Genomic DNA, 18,991 nt, shown 5'->3' on the forward strand with positions numbered 1-18,991 from the left:
TCCATTTGAATGCATTATGCATTTCATCAAATCAATCCATTATGAAACACTGCAGAAGTATATTATTATTTCAAATGCAGTGGCACAGAATCTAATTAGAATGTATTTTACCAGCCTACATGCAAATTTACATCAATGCATGCAATAAGCACCTTATTATATATGTTTTTAATCAATCACCGTATTTCAAAACAAATATCCAAACTGTTTACTTAAATATGGCTACATGTTGAATAAAACGCAACATCTTTGTTAGAAATGGAAATATTAACCATTTTGAATACAACTCACTATAAGCCTTTAAATAGCCCAAAGCAAAATGGTCGCATGACGTGTAAAATGTGCCTAAAAGTCACCTTTTCAGTTCTCACAAATTCTGGTGAATTTCAAGCCATGATCAAGCCACGGGTGCGTGCTGAAACGCGTCAGGCTGCCTGCCAGCACGAATGCCACTGGGAAACTTGAAACTTGCTTTTAAACTAACTGGCATGATGAAATAAAGTTTGCTCTATTTATCAACCTTGGCAGTTTTATGGCTGGTCTTTTCAGCGGAATATGTCTTTGAAAATCCACAGACTCGGAGTGTTGCTCGCCTGAATGGAAATGCAATTGCTATTTACATCTTGGACATATATTTATATATCTACCCTTACCTGGAGTTCACTACAAACTTTATTCAGTGGTGCTTCACCATCTTGCTCGTTCAATTCAGCCCTGTGTTTATAATGTTGGTAACAAGAGAGGCAGCGAGGCACTCGCAGGCATTGTTATTATTTGAGGGTGCAAGGCATTCGCAGTCATTGTTATTATTTGATGAGAGTCAAGTGTTAGTCTCTCCAAAAATTGCAGTTACAGGCGAAATTGCATTGCATGAAGAAACACATTAAATATTTAAAGCAATTCGAGAAACTGCAAAAGGAAGAGATTTCCTTGCAAAATTATTTGGATGTAGGGAGAATCCCAAGAGGCCTGCGAATTTTGATCACACTTTCTTTCGATGAGCACAATCCGGCGATGCTGAAAGAATGGGGGCAAGCGACTAATGGCTGTTCTGCAACATTTTTGACACTACTGGTGAAATATGCCAAACCTGATTGTGCAGCTATCATAATCCAAATTTAAAGATGTTAAAACTACTGATGCTGGGAATGAACTAAGAGGCAGTATAGATGTCAATCTGATATCCGATGAAGACAATATCAAACCAAGCCAGAAGTGGACATTTCTATGAGATAAATTGGACTATGAGTCAGGGCAGGTATATCATTTTGCCAAACGTTTTGATACACTACGTAAGTTGGTACAAAGTAACCAAGAAGCAACAGCATCCACCAACGATTCCTCCATGTCCTCCACAGGAGAATCAGATGTGACTAACAGTGACACTGAACCACCACCCAATCACCTAAATTTGTGTTGAGAAAATGCGGCTCTTGTGCAAAGTTGGAAAAGTTCACAAGAGTGGCAGGGGGGGTCAAATACAAAACCCGCCAGGGAAGACCTGGGAAACGCTTTGGAACAAACAAGCACGGAAGGGACAGAGAGAACACGCTTTGGAGGTGCGCAGCAATTATTAGCCCACGCACCATCCATGCAAATCATTAATTTGTCCAATCATGTCCTCACTCAAGAGCAATCAGATTTCCTAAGATTTGGGCTCAATTTCTGCCAATACATAACTTTTAATTATACCCAAACAACACTGACTTTCATCAAATTATCAGAAAACTTAGACTGAAGAAATTCTTTTCCCTGAATCCAGCAGACACAGCAAGATCATCAGCACAGATTGGAAAAACAGATTTAATCAATGCTGATTTACCATCCTTGTTTGCATTGACAAATATGGCATCTATTCCCTGTGATGAAACTGATTTGAATCTTATGGATTACGGCATAAATACAGAATGGGCAAAAGCCACCAAGTTGCGATAAATGTCAAAATTTAACCCATCAATAAACAGTGGCTGTCTTGAGGCTTTTCAAGATTTGGCGATTATGGATCTGAAGAAACTGCGACACAAAGCCCCCATGAAATATAATCTCACTGCAAATCAACGACTTATACAGACTCAGCTACAAAACCTTTCTGAAGTAGTGATCAAGCCTTCGGATAAAGAGTCTAAAGTAGTCCTGCTCAATCATTTGGACTACATTGCTGAAGCAAATAGACAATCGCGGGATCGCTCTTGCTACACGAAATTAATTTCAAACCCTTTTTCCGGATATCATCAATGAACTCTCTGATTTGCTCCAGAAATTGACTAATCTGGGTATCTTGGATTTAGACACAGCAGAATCTCTGTTTCCCATTGCACTGGTGATTCCTACCATTTATTCTGTACCTCAGATGCACAAATCCATAACCAAGCCTCCAGGGAGACCCATTGTAACTCTATATGGTTCTGTATTGGAAAATATGACTACATTTGTTGATGAAACCATTAACCCATTAGTGTATACCTTGCCATCATGTATGCATGATACAGCTGACTTTCTAAGACAAATTAATGAAATACTGTGGGAGTCAGGTATGCTCCTTACATCTCTGGATGTGGTATCCTTATATACCTCCATTGACCATAAATTTGGATTGTAGGCTTGTAAATTGTATATGGACAATAGGTCTTTGAATTATCATGGTCACACTTCTATGATTTTGGAGATGATTTCTTTCTGTTTGATGCACAATGATGTTGTATTCAATGACTCCTTCTATCACCAAGTGAGGGGGTACTGCTATCGGGGCAACCTTTGCCTCTGTTATGCGAACCTCACCATGGGATGGTGGGAGAGGAATGTTGTGGGGTTATCTGAAAATGAGCAGTTTACTAATACGGTGATTTGTTGATTTTTAATTTTATGGATGATTTATTCATCATTTGGAAAGGGTCGGAATGTGAATGTCTTGGCTTTGTGAAAGTCTTAAACTGTAAAGACTTAAAGCTGAGCTTTACTGAAGCACATAGCTCAACAGAAGTGGTATATTTGGATGTTCGTGTCAACATCACTTGTGGCAGTATTAATACATCAGTATACCGCAAGCCAACAGGTGCTAATGTCCCTTTGGTGGCTACTAGCAATCATCAATCCGCGTGCATAAACAGCATCCCTCACTGTGAATTTATTTGCCTTAGGCGTAACTCCTCAGATGTCAGTACATTTAGCAACGAGTGCTCCATTGCGGCTTCTAGTTCAATCTCTAGAGGTTATTCCAAAAAAGTGTTTGAAAGGGCCTTTTATAAAGCGAGGAGCCTAAATCATGACACTTTGCTTGACAATTCGACAAGTAGAAAACACCATGCTGAAGACAATGAAGCCATGATTTTAACTTATGGTCCAGATTCACGCTACATGCGAGACAACATATTTAAACATTGGCACATTTTAAAAGTAGATAAAGATCTATCTGTACTTTTACCAATATGCCCCAGTATTACCTAGAGGCGATCACCATCCTTGAAAGATTAATTGGTGTCTAGCTATTTGCCCTGTTAGGGCACAAAAACACAATTGGTTATCTAGAAATCGTACAGGACTCTTCAAGTGTCAGAAATGTAAAGTGTGTCAATATGCAGTTTCACCATCTGAGATCTTACACCCCGTTTTACAAATGAGGTATACCATTTGCTGAAACATAAAATGCAAACCTGAATTTGTGATATATCACTTGAGTTGTCCTTGTAAAAAGTGGTACATGGACAGCACCACTTGCAAATTTTAAATCAGGATTTTGCAGCACATGAGGGCCATCAAAAACAAGGATTTCTCATACCCTATTGCTAAACATTTCGATGAGCACCATGGTGGCAGTTTGATTGGCTTTTCCTTCTTTGGTGTAATTCATGTACCAAGTCACCCAAGAGGAGGTGATAGAACATTGAAATTGTGTCAACAGCAGACTAAACTCATCATTGATTTTGAAACAAAGGCTCCACTAGGACACAGCATCGATGAGGAACTATTTACATGCATTGGTGTTTAACTGTGATAATGCATTTTTGAGATTGAGATTGTAACTGCATTTTTTTTTAATTCTTTTGATAATTATTTTTTAATTTGTTTTAAATTTTGAATTATGTGAATTCTTAATTTTTACAGGATTACCCTTTGAGGGTCTTTGAGGGATACCGATGTGATTGATTATTTGATTACTTGACACCATACATTGACACACCAGTTTAAGCCCATCAGTTGTGTTTTTCTCGAGGCTATTTTAACTCAATAGTGTGTGTCTGTTAGTTTCCTTCCACACATTGAGTTCATACGGCAATATTATCCACTGTTTGTTACAGACACAGGTGTTATATGTGACTATCTTGCAGACTACACATGTAATATGGGGCTACCTATTACTATTCTTTGATACCACAACTCTGTTCATGGGATACTATGTAACAGCATGACTGGTTATAGTATAGTAGGCCAAGAGGGCCATGTTATTGTCTAGTGAACCATAGAGTTCTAAATGCGAGATTGTATCACAGAGTATCCAAACTGAACGCCCATTTAAATACATGTTCAAACCTGAGTTCTGCAAGTGTGTGAACGAGCGCTCAGTTGGGCGTGAAGCACCTCACGTTTTGTGTGTCTGCTGCTCTTTTGTTGCTTAGGGCATCGATTTGCTGTCTACAATAAAGCACATTTTCAACATTTGTAAACATTGGCATTTCGAGCATTTTTTCTTGATGGTGAAGCGGAGCTGCGGCCTGTGCACATTGGTGTGCATTTGTTTCTTTCTTTATACATATCATCACAGCATCTATACATTTCATCTAATGATGCATATTACAAAATGCATCGCAACATCTTCACCTCACCCAGTGACTAGTGTTCAAATAAACAAAACACAAGCAAATCTTTAAAAACATCTCCAGGACATTGTGCCTATTCTTATTCTGTTATTATTCTTATTCTGTTATTCTTATTCAGTGCCCCCACTGGCAAAACACGTCTGCCAATGGGGGCATTGATTTACCGCTAGACGAGAGGTGAAGGTAATTACTGGCTCAGTAATTCCGGTGCTGGTAATTCCGGCAATCCTCTCCAGGGAGTCGTATGGAACTCAATGGAATGGGTATTTACCAGCATTTCGGCTGGTAATTACAAGTGGAGGAAACTGTGTTATCGTTTTGGTGGCATCCCACCCGTAAATCGGGATAGCACCAAAAATGTAATTAGGGACAATGCCTTCCTCACAGAGCAATGTGTGCATCTCGGTCATATTTTGGTTTAGTTTGCAGCCCTGTGTTCATCTAATTTTTAAAGGGTTTCTTATGCTTGATGTTTGTTGGCTCTGGATTGTCAGAAGATGTGGGTGGCATGTTCTATTGTGTAGGTTGCTAATTATATATTCCAAGTAGATTCTGACTTGGGTCACTGTGTTTCTAATTAAACAGTATAGTAATTTTAGAATTGGGTCAATATGTTGGTCCTTCAAGAGAGCCTGCCACCCCTTTCTTAACAAGGGAGTGTTTTGGTCAAATGAGTCTGTAATTGCTCTGTCATCCTTTTAATGTGTACTGAGGGAGACTGTACATTGTGCTCTGGAGAAGGCAGGTGTTTCAAGGTTCTTGTTTGCATGTGTTCATCTTAAACAGGATTGCGTGAAACTCCTTTATAGTCCCCTGTTTGTGTTGTGGTTTTCCCACTTGCCTGCACCTGTTGACATTTGCATTGTTCGTTATTTTCATCGGTAAGTTAAAAGGCAGCATAAAATAAAACATTTTTGGTCAAGGATGCAGTCTATCTGACTGAGTGTGTTCTGTGAAGTTGGTGGGCATTATGTAGGTTGTTGTGAGGATGCATGATTTGTCTCTTCTGGTGCGACAGGCTTTCCTTGGGTACCCCTTTCTGACAGTGGATACAACTGGCTGCATTGTTTGCGTTGGCAAAGGATTTTCTAAGTTTTTGTTTGTCTTGATCTTGTACTGAGTCACTGTTTTGTTTTTTTGTGTAGGTTTCTGTGCAATCAACCAGGTGTGAGTAAGATCTAGGAGCAATACATATCTAGGAGCAAAGAGAGACAATCTTCACCCTGAAAACTCTTGCCAACTCTATGAATGTGTCTAGCCAGGAGTAATATTCCCTGTTAATTTAGCTCTACAATGAATGTATTATATGTTTCTTCTAGGAGTAAGATCATTAATCTTGCTATACAACAGAAGGTAGTCTTGTTGCAGGACGTAGTTCACTGGTATCAAGTGAGTTAGTCTGTTCTACACAATGGGTTCTCTGGCTGCAGCTGAAACATTTCAGTCTATATAAATAGCAAATGTTCTGTCGGAGTAAATATCAATGTAGTTGAGTATGGCTATGAAATTAATTACTATGGTGACAAAGTGAATTAATTTAGCTATGCAATGAAAAGAGAACAACTCTGCGAGCCAAATAAGGTAAATTAGCTCCTTTGGCAGTGAGGCAAACCATTTTAACTGTGCAATTAGATACTATGGTAGCAACAATTGATCCATCTAGCCATGAAATTAAAGTCTTTGGTAGAAATATAAGTTAACTGAGCAATGCAACCGAGTACTTTTGCATCAGAATGATGACTTGACACATCTTTGCATGACTATTATCTAGAATCAAGATAACATTAATCTAGATATGCAGTGAAATGATCTAGCAGAAAAATAAAACTGATCTAGATATGCAATGGAATGCTCTTGCAGCAGAGCAAATTGATCTAGCTATGTAATGGGATTCTCTGGTAGTCCAATGGAAATCAACTGGCTGTGCAATGAGATACCCTCTTGGCAAAATAGCACGATCCCGTTATGCCTAGAGAGCTAACACATGCAATTAGATATTCTGTTAGAAACATGGATTAATCAAACTGGGTCATCAAATGTTCTGGCAGCAACATTCAATTTAGATTTTCTTCTGGAAAGATGAGTTAATATAGCTGTGCAATGATATTCTTTATCAGCAAATGTAGTGAAAACTACCAAAATAAAAGTCATCTAGATGTGCAATGAGTTACTCTGGTAGCAAGTGCAATATTCTAGCTATACAACCAGATTTTCGGGCACAATAAATTAATCTAGCACTCTGGCAGTAAATGAAATAAATCGAGCTACACAATCAGATGAAATGAGGTAACCTAGCCCTGCAATCAATTAAAAGTGTTGGCCCCAACATACATCTGACCTAGCTGTGCTATGAAGATTCTCTGGCATCAAATTATATTTAATCCAGAAATGCAGTGAAATTCTGGAGCAGCAAAGTAGAACTGATGTAGGTGTGCAATGAAATACTCCAATATAGGTTGAGGCTTAGGCGCACCCCATGCACATTCAGCTCTGCAGTATCATAACCTGCCTATCCAATGAGACATGTAAGGGTCAGTGAGTAAAATGCCACCAGCCTTGCCAGGCAAATTGGGCAAGCATGATTCAGTACAGATCTGTCAATAGGAAACCTCCCCCTACCATTAAAACTTGTCCAGGAACACTCTTCAGTTCAGCTCCTTGGTGCAGCTGAGAAAGCATTCACTGCTGAGAGAGCCCTTAGTGTGTTCACTGGTCTGGCTAGGCTCTTCTATAATGGCTGTTGGGTTGGCACCCATTTTGGATAATCCACCCTTGTCCTGTCTCTTATATGACTGAGCGAGAGTTCAACAGGGCGCATTACTATCAATTATATATTGCTCGAATGTTATCCGAAAAACAAGTTTAGCAGCTGTTATTGAACTGCATATGAAGGTGTAGATAGGAAAAGAGCTTTACCTGCGACCCAGCGTATACTTGCACACATAAGGAAAGAAATATCGCCCAGAGTAGTCATTCCAGGTGACATGTCCTGGGGGATGAACAAATAAAATAAAAACATGTTAATAACACTGCAGAAATGATTACAATTTCAACCTTTGCTGTCTGAGTTTTATTCCATTTGAATGCCTTTCTCTTTGCATATCATAAACAAGTATAACTTTTCTAATTATTCAGTGCATTCGACACAAAGCATAAAACCTATCAATCAACACAACTAAACAACTATTGATATTAGTCATTAGTCATTTAATAAATGGTTCAAATAACAGTATTAACCTCGCCCCTATGTGTAAGGGCTATTCAACCACGCAAATGCGTGCAGTGTGCATGGAACGTGCAGTAGATGTACAAGCCTCATTATGCTTATTGACCACCGCATGGACAAATTATGCTTGCATTTATTGGGACAATATTTATACATGTTTCAGTCCTTATGTTTGGATGAGTATTTCGATAGACTATGCATTATTCCTTAGCAGAATAGTGTTTTTCATGTGTGCATTTTGGTGTCTGTCGGCATGACCACGTTTTTCAGAAAATGTAAGCATTTTAAAAAGTTGTGTATCGTGATGTGCTTCTCGCACACACATATCTATCAATGAAATCATCCATGTGTTATTTTGTCATGAATATCATGCAATTCCAACTTGTTAAAGGATACAACACTTACATTTTCATATGAATTGCTCAGGTATTCATATGGCTTGTGACCCACAGTGAGCCTAAATCACTATCCGCTTATACCAGAAAATAATTACCCTCCATGGATTTGGTGATGGATAGCAATACCAAACAACACATAACTTCTCAGATCTCCTGAGTGTCTTGGCAATGGGCATTTGTATATTCTTAATCAGTTTAAATGAATGCTATTAATCCTAGGTCTACATGATCCTCAATATTAGGGCCCCATTACACAGTAAATCAATGGCAAATCCACTGATTTACCACTTATATCATTTACTGTTACTGCCACTGGCTCCGGTGGCACTACCATGAGAATATGAATGGTGGTACAGTGGATTAAATTATATTGAGGCTTGAAGAAGACACCTTCAGAGCAGAGTTCTCACTCTCTGAGTGCACAAGCTCATCAATGAAACAAAAACAATTGATTTTATTTATTTTAATTAAAGTGCATTATAGTTTAATTAAACGTTTGCACCATAAAATCAAACCATTTAAATTACAACAATTAATGAATTGTTTAAAACATTAACAACAGATCAATTGATGGAAACCTCTGTAGAATGACGTTTAAATATTCATGACTCTGTATAATCTTTACAATTTCATAGAAAAAACAATCCACAACAAAATCTCTTACATGATTATAAACAGGCAATGGAAACACTGGTTGTGTTAATGGGCACTGTAGGGAAGGCATGGTATCACAAGTATGACACTGACGCAATAGGTACAATTAGTAAAACCTTAGTTGAAATTGTTAGGTCTGGAAAAACTCCTAATTTTCCCTATAACTTGAATGGGAATAGTCTCAACCATCAAAATAATAAATAACATAGTCCTAGTGGAGTCTACCAAATCAAAATGATCTACTTTAACAAAATTGAATGCCTGCCCTATCTCTGAGAAATGTATGCAAAAGGAAAAATCAGTGTATAAATGATAATGTGGTTGAACCAGCTCACCTCCCCATGTTAAACCTCACAGAGTAAGGTCAGTCTCTGTAGGCCGTATGACACACTCTGGCTCGGCTTACAACACAATACGGAGTTCAAAACCGTGGATCGAGGCCAGCCTGGCCTTCCACGTTAAAGTCTATTACCTTGACTTCCAAAATAATGTTTCAACCAAAATGTTCACAAAGAACACCCTATGTCGGACTTAGATCTATCACCACACAGTTCTTGTAGGTCCCCTCTGTCTGTCTCAGACCTCTCTTGATAAAGTTCAATACAAACTTGTAAGGGGGCTCCCTTCCCCAAGCTTACTATACTTCGGGTCTCCCTCTGTTGGGCTCGGACCACTTTTGGATGTCGAAGACTTTCAAATTTGCATGGCTTTTTTTACAGACCACCACAGGACCACTTTGCCTCAAAGTTCACGGTTTAACTTTCACTCTTCCTTTCTCTAGTAATGAATCCTCTTTATTTCACTTTTACTGTTCATTCATTTTCTTGGTTTAAACGAAATACCTTTCACAGAGACTGTCGAATGGGCTACTTCCTTTCACCGTATCACTCTGTTACTCAGTATCGCTGATTCCACAGCTAGCCTTTATATCAAAGTTCACTCACAAGTCTGCCTTTCTTTGTGTCTCATCCACATGCATGCAGCCTTCACTTGCGATATACTGTTTCTATTACAAACGTTAAGGCACACCGGTCTCTCAGATCGCTTTCCAACTCACCGGCTATGTGCGTTTTTTTATGCGTTTTACAATTTCTATTTCACAAGTCAAGGTTAGTACCACAGGCTTAGGCTCCCCTCACCAACTCTGCCGTTCACCCTGGAGGGTTGCTGCCATCCTTGAAACACAATGCAGTCTTCATTTGTGGGATCTGGCCTTACCCACGTTTCTTTCGTGGGCTGTCAGAGGCAACAACCTCCAGTAGGGAACCCTTGGGTTTTCTACCTGCAGCTCTCATCCCTTGGTATGTTGTTTTGCTCTAGTAGGTGTGCCTTTGTCCCAAAAGTTCTGCTCGTACTCACGTTCCGCCTTGCTCAGAGTGTGTCTTTAGGTGTTGCCTTTTATCTGTGTGAGGAGAGCTAACTGGTGTCAGGTGTATGCCCTTGAAGTCAAGTGCCTAACTTCGCCTGTCCCGGTTAATGGACATATCAAGTACTATGTATGAGAGGTAGTCTTGTTACTCTCAGTCACCCTCTTCCTCAGACAAGGAAGGGTGGGACTTCGGAGTGTCCTAAAAAATAGAATGGGGTAGATGAACGAAAAGGGAGGAATACCACATGTCACTATTGGCTGCCTCACCCCCGCTCTCCTAAGACCCCTCACCCAGGTGATCCTCCTGCACTGGTCCACCCCCAGAGTCTGGATCCAAAGGCGATGGCCGTGCCCTGACCACCTGAGAAAGAAATCCCAGGGGACTAGCAGGTGAGACACCCCCTGGTTTCTCACAGCACAACATATTCATAATTGTTTTTCTAATTTCAAAAGCACCTCTTTCCAGACATATGCTGCGCCCCCCATGCATTACCACCGAGAATGCAGTATAGACCATACTCCTACTCCAAAATTGGTCTGTATGGAGTGAATCCAGGTTTGGGACTCATGTTTTATATGCTCTGCAGTAATGGTCCCCCAGAACAGGATGCTCCAGCAACAGATGCCTACTAGTCTCGACTGCATGACAGCACAGGCAGCATATTCTATGTTCTAATGGTATGCCAGCCCATGCACCATGATACTCATTGGTTGGCAATATATTAATATGCATATACATGATAAAACATCAAACAAAAGAGGAACGCAGCTTCAATAAATATTGTAATGGGCTCCCAATGGTAAAACCAGAATTGGCAAATTCAGCATATCGCTATTTCTTATGCAGACTGCCCATATTCGCAGATCGATCCCAGTCTGCAGTTTTCACTTTAAGTTGATGAGGATAACAGGAGCAATACTCATCTGGCGAAGGAAATAAGCCAATGGCTTTTAAGTGCATCTGTTGCCTCTAAATCAGCACAGAGCAAGTTTTGCGGGCTAGTCTCAGTGCCCAATGATATAAAAATTCAAATAGAGCAATTTCCAGACGATGCCCATTTTAGCTTAATCCCAAGGTTGCAGCGCTGATGCAACCAGAGCGCCCTAAGAGAGGTAACGCACAACTGACATCTGAGTGCTTCTGCCAGGACTGCCCGAGGTACTCCTAGGATAGAGTGAAAAGGTTTCCCCTCTAGTCTAACTAACCATTACTGAAACAATTCCAATTCAGTATGTCAGGTTGTACAGGTTCATGTGTTAAAAATCCTTTTTTGATATTGATTGAATGTGTCGCAGAAGCAGGCGTGAAAGTCAGGGCCAATGAATTTCAGAGAGATCTCCTTCATCAGCGCCCAGTTACATGGAGAAGTGGGAATCGAAAAAAGGAAAAAAAAAAGGAAACAAATGAAGGTGTCCCCAATTTTTAAAATCCCACTAAGACAATGGAAAGCAATAAGCAAAAAAGAGACATGGAACAAAAAAAAACCTTCTGAATAGAAAAAAAGTTTAAGAGTATGAGTCAAAAAGAAGTCCATAACCCACAAAGCTCCCGAGCCATGGAATCGTGAAACACCATGAAAACAGTGAAACATTAGGAAGAAGAGTAGGCAAGATGGGAGGATGAGGCTCCTGGGACTGCACGAAAACAGAAAGATAAAATATAAAAATGAATATGTGTTAAAAAATAAAACTTAAAGTTTGAACACAGAAGACGAAATGAAAATAAAAATGGAAGAGAAATAAGAACAGATAAAACATAATAGAGCAGAAGCTGTGACAGTTAGGAGAACAAAGAAACTAACATAACTACTATGAGTCTATCCAGGCCACAGTAGAAAGCGGAACAAAGAAGAGCAATGATCTAAGCTAAATACAAGTAATACCAACATCATGTCAGAAATACAGAGAACCCTCATCGAAAACACAACATAGTTTGTCCATATAAATGAACTTATAGACTCCAAACAATCCAAATGAAAGAAAACAGCCACGGTTGCACTGCACACTAATTCCTCCCGGAGTGACCGAATCAAGTCGGTCCAGAAAGCTTCTCTGCAGTTCAGGATCTTGCTAATGTCCACATGAGGTTCGGTGGCTAGGACTTCCAGGATCTTGAATCGGACTTGAGCAAGTTGCTGTTGCTGTTCCAAGAAGAGTCTAGTTACTGATGAGTTAAAGTGTCTAGTCCATATCTTTGATCTGTGCTCATTCGATCACAGTTTTGCTGGTCTCTTAGATTGTACAACGTAAAACATCCTGCAAGTACATTTAATAGAGTAGATGATCTGTGCTATGACATATGTAGCAATGTCTCAGGGAAAATTCTTGGCACCTAACCTGGAGTGGTATACAACATTGCCTTCTATGACATTGTTACAGTTAGTTCAGTTCATACATGAGTAGGTGCCTGTTCTCCTCTGGTTGTGTGACTTCGAGTCATCAGGTTTTTTGTGCCCTCCATTATGAACTAACATATTTCTGAGATTGTGCCTTTCTTTGTGAATGTAGGTCGAGCCTTGAAAAGGTGGTTCAATCCCTTATCCATAGTGATGATGTTCCAATGTTTGCATATAATATTGTTGATTATGTTACTCTGAACTGAATACTTGGACACAAACACTAGATCATGTGGATCCCTGTTCTATCATATCCAGTTAAATATTGCTGGTTTCATTGTCACTAACAATCCTCTTCACATCAAGCAGTTGACTGTAGGGAAGGTTTCTTATAAGATTAGGCGGATGGAAACATAACTATGTAATAGGTTGTTTGTTTGCTGGTATCAAAACCACTAATTGTGGGGGTAACCTTAACATCAAGAAAGTTGATGGGAGCATGGCCTAGTACAAGCAGGAACTGAATCATGGGGTCAATTAAATTGAGGTAGCCTGTGAAATCTAGAAAGGTGTTACTGAGATCGGTCCAGTTAGCAAAAATATTGTCCATGTAGCAGCCCAAGTATTTCAAGTATCTATGCCAGATTGGATGTTTTCAAGATGTGGTCAGTCTCATATTTAAACATAAAACAGTGGGCATATGCCGGCACCATCATGGAACCCATGGAAGTTCCAATTGTTTGAAGGAAAAAATGTCTGTTGTAGCAAAAATATGTGCTTCAGATACGAATTCCAGCAAGATCAAGCCATGCCAGATTCTAAGAAAATGGGTGGTATCTTTGATATGTGTAGGGTTTTTTTGTACCAGGGGTTGCAGAAAGTAATCAATTTAGACACCCAATGGTTGAAGGATACTATCTATGGCAACAACAATGGGTCTGCCAAGAGGATGAATGAGATCTTTATGTTTCTAAGGGAGAGTGTAAAATGGCGGTATCTGAGTGTACTTGCATAGTAGAAAATTCCCAGTTTTCATTTTGATCCAAACCGAGTTCTTCCACATAATTTAGAAGTCTAGTAAGATTTACTTGGATCTCCCTCCTGGGATCTCTATCTAATATGAGTTAAGTATGTTCATCATTAAGTTGTCTGAGGCACTCCATCTCATAGTATTGTGTATTGAGAATGACCAGGGCTCCTCCCTTGACAGCAGGTCTGATAGTTCTGCTGTTGATGACATAAAGAGATTTGATGAGAGATATCTCATTGCGTTTTACATTTCTTGGGGTGTCTGAATGAGATTTTTTTTAGATCTGTATAATTCAGGTTTTCAATGATGGAATGGAGATAGAATAAATTACTTTTGGGTTTAAGTTCTAAATACGGTCCTTGCCATTGGCGGAAGTGATGGATTTAGTCTCCTGGTATAACTCTGAGAAATAGCATCAGAGTTTCAGTTTTCTGGTGAAATTGACTAAATCTACTTTAGTTTCAAACAGTGATGTACTGTATGTATGTCGGGACAAAGCTGAGTTATTTCTGTAAGATGTCAGTCTCTTTCATGTTGAGTTTGCAGGAGGATAGGTTAATTGTAAATTCTCCTGCTCCATTGTTTTGTCTGTATCCTGGAGGACCGTTTTCTGCATCTCTTCTTTACTAAAGAAAAATCCCTACAGCTGCTGAACAGGTACCAGTTAAATCACTTGATGCCATAGGTCTATTAGTTTCTGTTTTATCTTTATTTGGGACCCTTGGCACACTTGGTTCAGGCGCTTTGTCAGTGTTTGAGATAGCTGGGTTGGATTAACTGTTACTGCCTCTTGGTTTCGTGAGGAGAGGTCTTTGTTTTTCGATCCAAGTATACACCTGGTCATTGAGGTAGTCATATGTATCCCTTTTAAACTTTCTAATCTTTTTATGTTCTAATTCGTTATGAGATGATTCTAGTTTTTATTGACATCTTTAAAAGTGTGTTGCAGCTCTTCAGGGCTCAAGAGGCTACTGAGTTCCAATTGTAAGTCATTCATCTCCCTACTGAAACTGTCTCTGTTGTTAGGCAGTTTTAAAATTTTACGGAAAATAAAGTCTAGTAAACACTTATTCAGGATCTGTTCCCACTTCCTCACTAACTATTTTCTTTACGCAAAGTGGAATTCAAGAGGATTAGTATACCTTGGGGTATCCATTGGGCCTTGTAATAGCATCCCAACGTCACTGTGTGAAGTTTTCTATTGATTTCTTTACAAACAATCAGGGTAATTCATAGAATTTCGCAGAAAAGTGTCGCAAGCGACTGGCGCATAGAGTACGCATGCGATTGTCTGCGCCAGGCGCGTGCGCCAAAACCGATTTCCACGCACAGCGTATTCATGGATTTTAGGCTCCCAAACCAGCCGTGGCGCAGAGTATTGCAGCGACCATGCAGCAGCGCCAGTAACGCCCCCAAGAACGCCCTCGCGCAAGGAAAAGCCATTAAAATCGCTAAATCATCGCAAAGGGCTGCGCTAACCCTGGACCAGTTTACAGGGCTGCCAAACAAGAAACGCAAAGCGGGTAACGTTCATATCAGGGGTACGCGGGAAGTTTTACATGCGATTAGCCAGGGTAAGTGTATTACAGGGGTACGCGGGAAGTTTTACACGCGATTAGCCAGGGTACGTGTATTACAGGGGTACGCGTGAAGTTTTACACGCGATTAGCCAGGGTACGTGTATTACAGGGGTACGCAGGAATTATCACACGCGATTTGGCTGGGTACGTGTATTACAGGGGTGCGCGGGAAGTTACACACGCGAATTGGCTGGGTACGTGTATTACAGGGGTGCGCGGGAAGTTACACACGCGATTAGGCTGGGTGGGTCCTCACAGATGTTCCCTGTACACCCTCCACGGCCCCTGCAGGCAGCCCACAAAACAGGGGACTACCCTGCACACCTGCTCATGTCTCCCACCCCCCATCCCCCCCAGCAGTGTGGGGCACCCTCCACCAGGCCCCCACATATGTCCCCTATCACCCCCACCCCCAGCAGTGCAGGGGCAGCCTCCACCAGGCCCCCACTCATGTCTCCCACCCCCCACCCCCCCAGCCACCAGGGGCACCCTCCACCATGCCCCCACTCATGTCTCCCACCACCCCCACTCCCTAGCAGTGCAGGGGCAGCCTCCACCAGGCCCCCACTCATGTCTCCCACCCCCCACCCCCCCCAGCCACCAGGGGAACCCTCCACCATGCCCCCACTCATGTCTCCCACCACCCCCACCCCGTAGCAGTGCAGGGGCAGCCTCCACCAGGCCCCCACTCATGTCCAACTCATGTCTCCCACCACCCCCACCCCCCAGCAGTGCAGGGGCACCCTCCACCAGGCTCCCACTCATGTCTCCCACCACCCCCACCCCCCAGAGGTGCAGGGGCACCCTCCACCAGGCTCCCACTCATGTCTCCCACCACCCCCACCCCCTAGCAGTGCAGGGGCAGCCTCCACCAGGCCCCCACTCATGTCTACCACCCACCCACCCCCCTGCCACCAGGGGCAGCCTCCACCAGGCCCCCACTCATGTCTCCCACCGCCCCCACCCCCCAGCCACCAGGGGCAGCACCACCAGGCCCCCACTCATGTCTCCCACCACCCCCACCCCCTAGCAGTGCAGGGCACCCTCCACCAGGCCCCCACTTATGTCCAACTCATGTCTCCCACCACCCTCACCCCCTAGCAGTGCAGGGGCACCCTCCACCAGGCTCCCACGCATGTCTCCCACCACCCCCACCCCCCAGCAGTGCAGGGGCACCCTCCACCAGGCTCCCACTCATGTCTCCCACCCCCCCACCCCCTAGCAGTGCAGGGGCAGCCTCCACCAGGCCCCCACTCATGTCTCCCACCCACCCCACCCCTCAGCCACCAGGGGCAGCCTCCACCAGGCCCCCATTCATGTCTCCCACCCTCCCACCCCCCAGCCACCAGGGGCAGCCTCCACCATGCCCCCACTCATGTCTCCCACCACCCCACCCCCTAGCAGTGCAGGGCACCCTCCACCAGGCCCCCACTCATGTCCAACTCATGTCTCCCACCACCCCCACCCCCCAGCAGTGCAGGGGCACCCTCCACCAGGCCCCCACTCATGTCTCCCACCACCCCCACCCCCTAGCAGTGCAGGGGCAGCACCACCAGGCCCCCACTCATGTCTCCCACCACCCCCACCCCCTAGCAGTGCAGGGCACCCTCCACCAGGCCCCCACTCATGTCCAACTCATGTCTCCCACCACCCCCACCCCCCAGCAGTGCAGGGGCACCCTCCACCAGGCTTCCACTCATGTCTCCCACCACCCCCACCCCCCAGAAGTGCAGGGGCACCCTCCACCAGGCTCCCACTCATGTCTCCCACCACCCCCACCCCCCAGCAGTGCAGGGGCACCCTCCACCATGCCCCCACTCATGTCTCCCACCACCCCCACCCCCTAGCAGTGCAGGGGCAGCCTCCACCAGGCCCCCACTCATGTCTCCCAACCCCCACCCCCCCAGCACTGTGGGGCACCCTCCACCAGGCCCCCACTCATGTCTCCCACCACCCCCACCCCCTAGCAGTGCAGGGCACCCTCCACCAGGCCCCCACTCATGTCCAACTCATGTCTCCCACCACCCCCACCCCCCAGCAGTGCAGGGGCAGCCTCCACCAGGCCCCCACTCATGTCTCCCACCACCCCCACCCCCCAGCCACCAGGGGCAGCCTCCACCATGCCCCCACTCATGTCTCCCACCACCCCCACCCCCCAGCCACCAGGAGCAGCCTCCACCATGCCCCCACTCATGTCTCCCGCCACCCCCGCCCCCTAGCCAGGGGCGCCACCAAGGGGTGGCCAGGGGGGGCCATGGCCACCCTTATAAAAATGCTGGCCCCCCCATCGGCCACCCCGCGAAAAAGCAAGCAAAAATTACTTTTTTTTGGTTTGCACTGAACTTGCCATGTTCAATAACATGCCCAGTTCAGTGTAGGGTTGTAACGGAAATGAAATGCCGTTATAAATGTCATTCTCATCATGGCCGCTATCTTGTTTGCAATGGCAGCTGGTACATGTCTTCCCCTCGAATGAAGGGGAAGACATGTCTTCCCCTCGAATCGAATGAAGTTGTGCACGTGTGCAGTGCACATTGGAATGCGTGCAGGGCTGTAGCAGTTGATTCTGTTTTGCAGTCTCCGCGAGCCTGAGCATGGGACTGGAGGCAGAGTTTGCCCAGGGCTGCTTAGCTGTGCCCGACGAACAGAAAGTCAGAAAAAGAGTTACAGGTGTCGGCAACGCAGTGCTCCGTGTAGGGCTCCACACATAAATAAAACCTCTAATTTAATTAAAGCATCCCAGCCAGCCTGGGCCATCATGGCCCAGTGCAGACTTCTGAGTGCAGATTATTACAGAAGATCTTTCTCTGACAAAGAACAGAAAGCTGATGACAGGAGGGTGTTGTCGGCTCAGTGGATGGGGCTAATTACATTCGAAGTGCTGTATTGCACCGGCCTTGTCTGGTGCCCTGTTTGGATGCAGCACAGCACAGAAAGAAAGGTATGTGTTTTTTGTTATTGTTTTTTTTACCCGACCAAGTTAGAAGCTAATTTATTTACATGGAGCATCCCATGGGCAGCTGCAGCCTGCAAGAGTGCCTGGGTGCCCCTCCCAACGTTTTGTCCTACTGAACAAAATGCTGGTGTTCAGTATTCTTTCAGTAGAGGAAAACGTGGGCTTGCCTTGCAGCAGTCCTCTCTAGTCCACTGAGGTCACCGTGACTGTCCGGAGGCCTTAAGCAAGTGCAATTGGAAAATGAGCTGATCTGATCTTATCGCTACAGATCCAATCAATACGCAGCTCGTTTTCCGATTTGCAAAATGCAGATCAGATGCACCCATGCAATTGCTTGCGAGGCCACTGGACCATCATGACAGGGATGGAGAGGCGCTCTGCTGCAAGGAAGACAAGCCCCACGTTTCATTTCATTGAAAGCATAAAAATTAAAGTAAAGGTTGTGTTGATGTCCTTAAAACCATACATAACATGCTGGAGGTTTGTGACGAATCTCCAAATCTAAGTGAGTTTACTACACAACTTTTTTTATTGTGCATCTTAAAGCGCTGAAAATAAAGTGGGTAAATAGATAGTTTGCCTTTTGCATCTTAAGTTTTCCATTCAGGATGTGGAAAATAAAGTTACT

The 18,991-nt window shown here is 43.5% G+C and overlaps 1 protein-coding gene across 2 annotated transcripts in view; it reads right to left on the reverse strand.

Annotated features, from left to right (window-relative positions):
• Positions 1-18,991, reverse strand: part of LOC138513746 (C-type lectin lectoxin-Thr1-like) — a 634,248-nt gene that overhangs the window by 446,156 nt on the left and 169,101 nt on the right. Inside the window, exon 6 of one of the 2 annotated variants that reach the window (XM_069628830.1) lies at positions 7,731-7,803. The exons of the other annotated variant lie outside the window; for it this stretch is intronic. Within the exon in view, the coding sequence (XP_069484931.1) occupies positions 7,731-7,803 (73 nt within the window). The remainder of the gene's footprint in view (positions 1-7,730; positions 7,804-18,991) is intronic. 2 annotated transcript variants of the gene reach the window in all.

The sequence above is a fragment of the Ambystoma mexicanum genome, chromosome 12 (assembly GCF_040938575.1).
Source record: "Ambystoma mexicanum isolate Mex_15411 chromosome 12, UKY_AmexF1_1, whole genome shotgun sequence".
Taxonomy (NCBI): Eukaryota; Metazoa; Chordata; class Amphibia; order Caudata; family Ambystomatidae; genus Ambystoma; species Ambystoma mexicanum.